The following is a 10,405-nucleotide window of genomic DNA, read 5'->3' as shown; positions in this document are numbered from 1 at the left end:
ACAAGTATGCAAGGAAACTACGATTCCCAGCAGCCCACGCAGAGGAAGGCGGAGCTCTGTGGCATATTATAATCTGATTGGCCAGGCAAAGAGGCTCGTCTTAAAGGAGCCGTCGCTGTTAGGTAACTATGGCTGGAGAGCGGGCTTGCTTTCTCATTTACATCTTCAGTCTGTAACGTCAGACTCCACAGCAGCAGAACATCGTCCCACATACTGCAGAGCAGCCGTCATATCCTAGAATAGTCTCATCACCTGCCTAACACCCCCCACGTGCCGCATCACATCGCCCCGTTACACCGTCTGTCGCCAGCCGTAGTCATCAGTGAACCGGGCACAGCCGCCTTCTGTGAGGTCAGAGCAGACGGCAGCTTCACCCCCACCGGGAGCACTGAGCTGCGCACCCCCACATCCTCACAGGTCACCAGATGACTGTGACTGGACACACGGGTACCCCTCCCCTACACCGGGAACACCCCAACGAGATTCCCCCCCTCCACACTGGAGTACCCCAAGAAGTCCCCCCCTATTCCCCTGTACACCGGGAGTGCCCCACGAAATCCCGCACCCCACAAGACCATCCCCGTATACCGGGAACATCTCACGATCCTCCCACCGTACACGCCTTAGAAAACATCCTTCTGTATACTGGGGGTGGCCACTGACAGCTTGGGGCCACTGTGCAAGAAATATGTCTAGACTCTAGGCACCCTTCCTTTTATGGCGACAAAGATAGATAGATATAGATATATATATATATAGGCACACACACCTGTATATATTACATTGTCTCCTTTATTATGTATAGTGCCGTGACTTATACAGTGCCCTCTCTTGCTATGTACAGCACCGTCCCTTACATATTGGATTATACAGAGCACTGTTTTTTGTTACATACTGTCCTCTCTTGTTGTTAGATATATAATGTAATAAGGAAACTATGTAACTAAGGATGGTGTTAGTATAACATGAGTACACTATATGCTAAGGGACTGTGCTATACATAAAAAGTGACTACGCTATATACTGAGTGATGGCGCTATACATAATAAGCTAGTATGCTATATACTAAGGGACTGTGTTATACATAAGTGAGTACACTTCTTATTGAGGAATGGTGCTATACATAATAAGTGAGTATACTATATACTAAGGGACTGTGCTATGTATAATAAGTGAGTACACTATACACTAAGGAACTGTGTTAAAGGGAACCTGTCGCCTGTTTGGCAGCTATAAGATGTGGCCACCGCTTTTTAGGGCTTATCTACAGCATTCTATAATGCTGTAGATAAGCCCCCGATCTGACCTGAAAAAGAAGTTTTATTATACTTACCTGGGGGCGGTCCGGTCTGATGGGTGTCGCAGGTCCGGGTCCGGCGCCTCCCATCTTCTTGAAATGCCGCCCTCCCGCTTGCTTCATTGCTCCCCGACATCGCGCTCCTGCGCAGGTGTACTTATCTGCCCAGTTGAGGGCAGAGTAAAGTACTGCAGAGCGCAGGAGCAGGGAAAGGTCAGAGACCCAGCGCCTGCGCACTGTACTTTCCTCTGCCCTCAACAGAGCAGATAAGTACACCTGCGCAGGAGCGCGATGCTGGGGAGCCATGAAGCAAGCGGGAGGGCGGCATCGCAAGAAAATGGAAGGCGCCGGACCGCCCCTCCCCTTAGGTGAGAATAATAAAACTTTTTCTTATCTTTCAGGTCGGATCGGGGCTTATCTACAGCATTATAGAATGCTGCAGATAAGCCCTAAAAGGCAGTGGCCGCATCCTATAGCGGCCAAAATAGCTGACAGGTTCCCATTATTAAAGGGAACCTCTCGCCACTTTTTTGGCCCACCAGCTAAAAATATCAGTTAATTGGAGTGTCCGCTATGCCTTCCACAACTAGTTCTGAAACCCCCTGACTCCCCATGTATCACCCATAAAAACCTTTTTTATTTGTCCCGCGCTGTATGGTAATCTGTTCGGTCCGGTCCGATGGGTTTTGCCTCTGTTCCCTCACTCCACCCCCTCCTCGACTTGCCGTGAATATCGGAGATCGCGTACAGATTTCACTCGTGCGCAGTATGCTTTGCCCAACTGCGGGCAAAGCTGAAAAGCAGTAGTGCGCATGCGCCTCGGTTTTGTGTTCCAAGCCTCTCCCTGAACGCTCACATGGCGAACGCGCCCGAACCCCAGTCACATAGGCATTGCTGCGTGTGTGCCGCTACCCCAGCGTCTCAAACCTCGTTTTGGCTGCTTTACTACGCACGGTCGCTCTCCCTCCCCCCTCACATCCAGCGCATAGCTTCATATGGTATTTAAAGCACACTGCCACCAATTATTAGACACGGCACCATACAGGGCATAGGACACGCATGCGCACTACTGATTTTTGGCTTTGCCCGCAGTTGGGCAAAGCATACTGCGCATGCGCGATACCACTTCAATGCGCAAGCGCAAAATCTGTACGCAATCTCCGATATTCACGGCAAGCCGAGGAAGGGTGAAGTGAGGGAACAGAGGCAATGCTCATTGGACCGGACCGGACCGGACAGATTACCATACAGTGCGGGACAAATAAAAAAGGTTTTTATGGGTGATACATGGGGAGTCAGGGGGTTTTAGAACTAGTTGTGGAAGGCATAGCTGACACAAATGATATTTTTAGCTTGTAAGCCAAAAAAGTGGTGACAGGGTCCCTTTTAAGCATAATAAGCGCTAATAACCTTTTCCTCCACCTCCCCGTTCCTAAATCCATTATAAATCCCTCTTCCCAATCCCCCACACCCCTCATTATCCTCTCCCCATCATTGCCCTTTCCACATCTATCATTGCTTTCTCCCCCACCACCCCATCATTGCCCTTTCCACTACCACCATCACTGCCTTTTCCCCACCACCCCATCAATGCCCATTCCACCACCTCCATCATTGCTTTCTCCCCTACCACCCCATTATTGCCTTTTCTGCAATCACCCCCATCATTCCCCTCTCCTACACTCTCACTGCACGCGCTCCCGCAGCATCACCTTCGCCTGCAGCTACACTCCCCTCACCGCACGCTGTCCCGCAGCATCACCTTCACCTGCACTGTAGCTTCCTCTCTCTGGCACAGCCGTCAGCCGCGCTGCTGACTGCTGTGACAGAGACAGAAAGTGCGGGCAGGGAGCAGGACGGATCGCTGCAGCTCTGCTGCCATGTTCTCTTGCAGGCAGCGGAGCTGCAGGGATCTCCTGCCCACCGCACATGAAGGCAATCTGGCCAGGGTCCCCACGGAGCCTTGGCCCCGGAGAAACAGGCCAGATTGCCCTCATGATTAGCCACCCTGCAGGGGCCCTTTGGAGCCTCTGGGCCCGTGCAGCTGAAATGGTGGTTTGTTCGCCCATGTGGGAATACCCCATGAGACCCCCACCGGGAAGACCCTACAAACACACCCCACAAGACCCTCTGTATACCGGGAACTCCCCATGAGTCCCATCGTACCGTGGTTGCAGCGGCGCCTCCTCTGACCGATCACACAGTGGTTGCAGCAGCGGCGCCTCGTCTGGCTGATCATACAGCAGTTGCAGCAGCGGCGCCTCCTCTGGCTGATCATACAGCAGTTGCAGCGGCGCCTCCTCTGGCTGATCATACAGCAGTTGCAGCGGCGCCTCCTCTGGCTGATCATACAGTGGTTGCAGCGGCGCCTCCTCTGGCTGATCATACAGCGGTTGCAGCAGCAGCAGCGCCTCCTCTGGCCGATCATACAGCGGTTGCAGCAGCAGTGCCTCCTCTGGCTGATCATACAGCGGTTACAGTGGCAACAGAGCCTCCTCTGGCCGATCATACAGCGTTTGCAGCAGCGGCGCCTCCTCTGGCCGATCATACAGTGGTTGCAGCAGCGGCGCCTCCTCTGGCTGATCATACAGTGGTTGCAGCCGCAACAGCGCCTCCTCTGGCCGATCATACAGCGGTTGCAGCGGCGCCTCCTCTTGCTGATCATACAGCAGTTGCAGCAGCGGCGCCTCCTCTGGCTGATCATACAGTGGTTGCAGTGGCGCCTCCTCTGGCTGATCATACAGTGGTTGCAGCGGCGCCTCCTCTGGCTGATCATACAGCGGTTGCAGCGGCAGCAGCGCCTCCTCTGGCCGATCATACAGCGGTTGCAGCAGCGGCGCCTCCTCTGGCCGATCATACAGTGGTTGCAGCAGCGGCGCCTCCTCTGGCCGATCATACAGCGGTTGCAGCAGCAGCGCCTCCTCTGGCTGATCATACAGCGGTTACAGTGGCAACAGAGCCTCCTCTGGCTGATCATACAGCGGTTACAGTGGCAACAGAGCCTCCTCTGGCCGATCATACAGCGGTTGCAGCAGCGCCTCCTCTGGCCGATCATACAGCGGTTGCAGCAGCAGCGCCTCCTCTGGCCACAGTTCTTTACCTGACCTCACTTTTTTCTTTGAATTTCTCACATTTTCTGATTCAGGAATTGACCGATGCATCGGAGTAAGAGGAAGCGCGCGGCGTCTCCGGCTGCAGGTCAGTCAGCAGTCGGCTCCGTCACACTCGCCTGGGTGCTGCCACCAGTCCGGATGACACACAAAGCCGATGCCCGGGAAAGACACTGGCGGCTGCAGACCTCAGACAGCGTTCTGTATACTTATTGCTTTTCCTGTACGTGGCCTGGAAACCATCAACAAGAAGCTGCTGACAGATCTTACTTGGTTTTATAGTTCATACAGTTGTAATTCTTGTACTGTAAAGTCCCCATGTGGAGCGGAGCTGTTGTGACTAGATATTGGACAGCTTGAGTCATCTGAGGGGGCTCCATGCTGACTTAGAGGATTCCAGAGCAGGTGGCCCTCTCAATGGAGTCCATGTGCTGGTTTCATGACTAATGGACCATTCACAGCACCACTACTAAGCGGAATAACTGATCTGACAACAGCAGCTTGTTGATGGTTTCCAAGTTGAAACTTCAGATTTTCCCTACACCATGCAAAGTAGAAATGACCCGAAAAATCTTTATCACTGCACAGATGAAAAAGATGAACGTCACCTGGGGGGCAACTTGAGGGCAAAGAAAGTTGTGAGGACTCAAAAGAAAGTGGCCGGGCCGTCTACCTCTGCTGACAGTCGGAAGGCAGAATATCACTGCTGGCTGATGAAGTCTGAGCCTGAGAGCAGAATGGAGAAGGGCATGGACATGAAGGTCAGGGGTGGGGGACTTAAAGGGACTTTAAAAGATAGTCTTTACCCATCATCTTCTGGGTAGTGCTGTCACATCACATGATGATAGCGGCCATTCATGGTGCCGCCAGTAACATTTTGTGGTCACCTGGACCTGATGTGTCGCCATGGTAACAGACTAGTCCAGTCCCATCTGTAGTGTGATCCTGCAGCATCACTCACATCCTCCTAAGTAATGTAGTGAATGTACAGGTGGGAGTTGGGCTGGATGATCCAACTACACAGGTTTGTTTTGTAGTGTGTCACCATGGAGACACATAGCTCTGCATAGGAGCTGTATGTACAAAACGGGTCACATTTTAGTTTTTTTTTATGCTTTTCAGTTTGGTATAGAAGATTTGAAGGCGCAGCCGAAACAGACGGCGAGCTGGGACGGAGTCCGGAACTACCAGGTCCGGGGACCCGCGGATGAGACCGACAGCAGAACTCCGGGTCCATTATTATTTTATACTTTTATGTCTCCAGGCGAGAAACTTCCTGAGAGCGATGAAGATCGGGCAGGAGGCGTTCTTCTATCACAGCAACTGCAAGGAGCCCGGGATCGCGGGAATTGTCAAGGTGGGTCCGACGGGCAGGGGTCTATGAGCCAATAATGTCAGGAACGTAATAACCAGTCATAGCGTGCACACCTAACCTATTACAGGATTAGAAGAACTTTACTGTTTTATGTACACAGCTCCCATTCATAGCTGTGTCTCCATGGTTACAGACTACAAACGGACCCGGTGTAGTCTGATCAGTGAGGTGGTGGCAAAATCTTGTGTCACTCCGTTCCCTCTGCCTTTCAGCGTCTTAGTGCAGGATCGGGTTATGAATAGTTGTGTATGGGGGCTGCATAAGCAAAACGGTAAGACTGAAGAAAGATTGAAAAAAAAATGACCTGTTTCTTGATGGAGTGAGATATCGGTCGGTGTCATCACGTTTCTGGATGGATGGTGAAAGGAGCGAGGCTCCGCAGGTTGTCACTTGTTTCCCATCGTGCCTTTTTTCCTAGGTTGTGAAGGAAGCCCACCCAGACCACACACAGTTTGATCCAAAGAATCCACATTATGATGCTGCCAGCGATAAAAACAACCCAAGATGGTGCATGGTGAGTGCGCCCCGACGTCACAGATAAGGGGTCAATGGGGGGTCGCACGGTGTGGCGTTACTAGTAGACAGTGCCACCCCTGCTTGTAGGTTATGTCTGGTATTACATCTCATTCCGCCCTCCCAAGCATTTCAGTGGGTACAGTGCTGTAATACCAGACATAACCTGTGCACAGGGGTGGCGCTGTTTTCTGTAAGTCAATTTTCAGCTCGCTCAGCAGATCGTGCAGCTGTCATGTCATTTCCCCCAATGCACTCCTCTTCTGAAAAATCATAAACCCGCATAATCGCTGCACCGCCCCCTACAGGTGGACGTGCAGTTTGTCCGAATGCTGAGACGTTACATTTCTCTGGCGGAACTGAAGACCCTTCACCAAAAGCACAAGATGGACGGCGGCCCCCTCCGAGCCGTGGCGCTCTTCACCCAAGCGAGGCTGTCTGTGCAGCCTCTAACACAAGGTGAGTGTAAAGTGCCTGAGGTCCTGTATTCTGCCACTAGGGGGGGCATCATGGCTACTCTTATGGTTATAAAAGGTCGGGGTACACCACATCTTTAAATAAATGTAGTCTTCTCTTATTACAGAAGAGTTTGACTTTATATTGAGCCTGGAAAAGAAGACCCCGGAGCAGAAAAGCGACTGATGAACGACCAGCCGCCCCTCTCCTTTGCTTTTTTTTTTTTTCCTACTTCCTACTGTATTTTTTTTATAGTATTAAAAGTTTAAGGTTAGTGTTGTGGTTGTGGTCCCTGCCTGGAGATATGGGGTCCCTGTGAGGCCTCAGTCGTTAGCTGCCCCCGATCAGCTGTTTGCAGGTCCCACAGCTCCATTCTCCGTGCAGTGGCCGTCCTCAGTACTGCAGCTCAGATCACACTTCAATAGCTGAGATGTAGTACCAGGAATAGCCACTATAGTGGAGGGTGCTGTGCTGCCCCATACATCTTACATCCGACTGCTGTGACCTGCAAACGTGATTAGTTGGGGGGGCCAGGTGTCACACCACCTCCTCTCTCTGCTAGTGATTTCCTAAGTCCCAGACAATCTTTGTAACAGTACAGTCATGGCCAAAAGTTTAGAGAATGACACAAATATTAATTTTTACAAAGTCTACTGCTTCATTTTTTCTAATGGCAATTTGCATATACTCCAGAATGTTATAAAGAGTGATCAGCTTAACAGCAATTACTTGCAAAGTCAATATTTGCCTAGAAAATTAACTTTATCCCCCAAAACACATTTCAACATCATTGCAGCCCTGCCTTAAAAGGACCAGCTAACATCGCTTCAGTGATTGCTCCATTAACACAGGTGTGGGTGTTGATGAGGACAGGGCTGGAGATCAATCTGTCATGATTAAGTAAGAATGACACCACTGGACACTTTAAAAGGAGGCTGGTGCTTGGCATCATTGTTTCTTTTCTGTTAATCATGGTTATCTCTAAAGAAACACGTGCAGTCATCATTGCACTGCACAAAAATGGCCTAACAGGGAAGAGTATCGCAGCTAGAAAGATTGCACCTCAGTCAACAATCTATCGCATCATCAAGAACTTCAAGGAGAGAGGTTCCCTTGTTGCCAAAAAGGCTCCAGGGCGCCTAAGACAGACCAGCAAGCGCCAGGACCGTCTCTTAAAAGTGTTTCAGCTGTGGGATCGGGCTACCAGCAGTGCAGAGCTTGCTCAGGAATGGCAGCAGGCAGGTGTGAGTGCATCTGCACGTACTGTGAGTGCATCTGCACGTACTGTGAGGCGGAGACTCTTGGAGCAAGACCTGGTCTCAAGGAGGGCAGCAAAGAAGCCACTTCTCTCCAGGAAAAACATCATGGACAGACTGATATTCTGCAAGAGGTACAGGGAGTGGACTGCTGAGGACTAGGGTAAAGTCATTTTCTCTGATGAATCCCCTTATCGATTATTTGGGACATCTGGAAAACGGCTTATTCGTAGAAGACCAGGTGAGCGCTACCACCAGTCTTGTCTCATGCCAACTGTCAAGCATCCTGAAACCATTCATGTGTGGGGTTGCTTCTCAGCCAAGGGAATGGGCTCTCTCTCAGTCTTGCCTAAAAACACAGCCATGAATAAAGAATGGTACCAGAATGTCCTCCAAGAGCAACTTCTCCCAACCGTCCAAGAGCAGTTTGGCGATCAACAATGCCTTTTTCAACATTATGGAGCACCTTGCCATAAAGCAAAGGTGATAACTAAATGGCTCAGGGAACAAAACATAGAGATTTTGGGACCATGGCCTGGAAACTCCCCAGATCTTAATCCCATTGAGAACTTGTGGTCAGTCATCAAGAGACGGGTGGACAAACAAAAACCTTCAAATTCAGACAAAATAAAAGCATTGATTTTGCAAGAATGGACTGCTATCAGTCAGGATTTGATCCAGAAGTTGATTGAGAGCATGCCAGGGAGAATTGCTGAGGTCCTGAAGAAGAAGGGTCAACACTGCAAATATTGACTTGCTGCATTAACTCATTCTAACTGTCAATATAACCTTTTGCTACTCATAATATGATTGCAATTATATTTCTGTATGTGATAAAAACATCTGACAAACACACATAAAAACCAGAGGCCAGCAGATCATGTGAAAATATAATATTTGTGTCATTCTCTAAACTTTTGGCCATGACTGTATAATGTGGTTATTCAGGGCAGTAATGAGGCCAGGCCTTACAGCCATAGCAGGGACGCTAAAATGCTCCCTCTGCACGGTCGGGTGAACGAGGGCCAGGACCGATCCTTTCAAGAAGCATTAAAACGCCGCACTGCGTCCCCCCCAAATTTTTTTAAACCTCACACGGTGCCAGAGAACAATAGCATAAAAATGGCTCAAATTTTCAAAAAGTTGCAAGGTGATGAATAAGGCGGAAACATCAGGAGACACAAATATTCGCCCACAAATGGTGAAAAGAAACAACCAAAAAAATCAGGAGTCAAAAGAGTTCAAAGAAGAAGAATACGAGTCCTGAAAAGAGACGCAAAAGCAACCATGAATCGGGGCCTAAACCACCATAATTAAAGGCAATGTCTGCGTCGCCCTTGGAAAGACTACAATTTAGCACCATTGTTGTCAGATCCGGTGCGGACGTCTGCTCCATTATCAAACGCAGATGAAGACAGAATAAACTATACGAACTAACGAGCATCGACACCGGTGAATAATGGGGAATGATCTTTCCTGCAAAGCTCAATGGCCAATCACTGGGGTAAATGCTCCATAATGTACCCGCGGCCCACAATGCATTGTGCCCGAGTTACAGGATTTGAGCAGCAATCTGATTAAAGCTTTGATTGTTAACAGAGCAGAAAATATGGAGATTGGGACCCCAGGGCTTGTGTGGTCCGTCCATTAGACACCCCACCTCCAGCTAATGAATACACCCCTCTGCCCCAGGAGAAGCCCCCTGTACAAGGAGCACCCTCATCTGGCCCAGGAGGAGCCCCCTGCACAAGGAGCACCCCCCTCTGCCCTACGAGCAGGCCCCTGTACAAGGAACAGCCCTCTCTGCCCCAGGAGCAGCCCCCTCCACCCCAGGAGCAGTCCACTGTACAAGGAGCAGCACTCTCTGCTCCAGGAGCTGCCCTCTTTGCCCCAGGAGCAGCCCCCTCCACCCAAGGAACGCCCCCTCCGCTCAAGGAGCAGCCCTCTCTGCCCCAGGAGAAGCTCCCTGCATGAGGAGCATCCCCAGAAGCCCCCTGCACGAGGAGCACACCGAATGCTCCAGGAGCAGTCCCCTACACAAGGAACACTTTGCGTCCCAGGAACAGCCCCCTGCATGAGCCCCCCGCACAAGGAGTGCCCCCCTCAGCCTCTGGAGAAGATCCCTACACAAGGCACAACCCATTCTGTCCCAGGAGCAGCTCCCTCCCCTCTGCCCCAGGAGCAGCTCCCTGCACAAAGAGCGCCCCACCCCAGGAGCAGATCCCTGCACAGAGTAGCCCCTCCTCCCAAGGTGCACACGTTTAGTCAAGGAGACTCCGTCTGTACAATAAGCGCTCTTCACATAATGATCACCTCTCTGCACGAGGAGTGCTCTGTCCGCTCTAGAAGCACCTTTCGGCCAAAGAGCATCCCCCAACATAATGAGCACCCTTCTTCA

At 50.8% G+C, this 10,405-nt stretch overlaps 1 protein-coding gene across 5 annotated transcripts; it reads left to right on the top strand.

The window, feature by feature from the left end:
* Positions 1-12: 12 nt before the first annotated feature.
* Positions 13-7,025, top strand: THYN1 (thymocyte nuclear protein 1). 5 transcript variants are annotated; one of them, XM_073584973.1, is made up of 8 exons: positions 16-122; positions 4,443-4,630; positions 4,996-5,168; positions 5,530-5,598; positions 5,672-5,764; positions 6,201-6,296; positions 6,604-6,754; positions 6,879-7,025. In XM_073584973.1, exons 2-8 carry the CDS (start codon positions 4,453-4,455, stop codon positions 6,935-6,937), a joined length of 819 nt encoding a protein of 272 aa, XP_073441074.1. In that variant the 5' UTR covers positions 16-122; positions 4,443-4,452; the 3' UTR covers positions 6,938-7,025. The 5 variants fall into 5 exon arrangements, with proteins under 5 accessions (XP_073441076.1, XP_073441074.1, XP_073441077.1 ...); XM_073584976.1 differs by having other exon boundaries at positions 18-122; positions 4,443-4,495; XM_073584974.1 differs by lacking the exon at positions 16-122 and adding an exon at positions 145-351.
* Positions 7,026-10,405: the final 3,380 nt, after the last annotated feature.

The sequence above is a fragment of the Dendrobates tinctorius genome, unplaced genomic scaffold (genome assembly GCF_039654945.1).
Source record: "Dendrobates tinctorius isolate UK_male_01 unplaced genomic scaffold, ASM3965494v1 ptg000086l, whole genome shotgun sequence".
Classification (NCBI taxonomy): Eukaryota; Metazoa; Chordata; class Amphibia; order Anura; family Dendrobatidae; genus Dendrobates; species Dendrobates tinctorius.
Note: the sequence above shows the minus strand (reverse complement) of the source record. Positions and strands in the feature narration are given on the sequence as shown.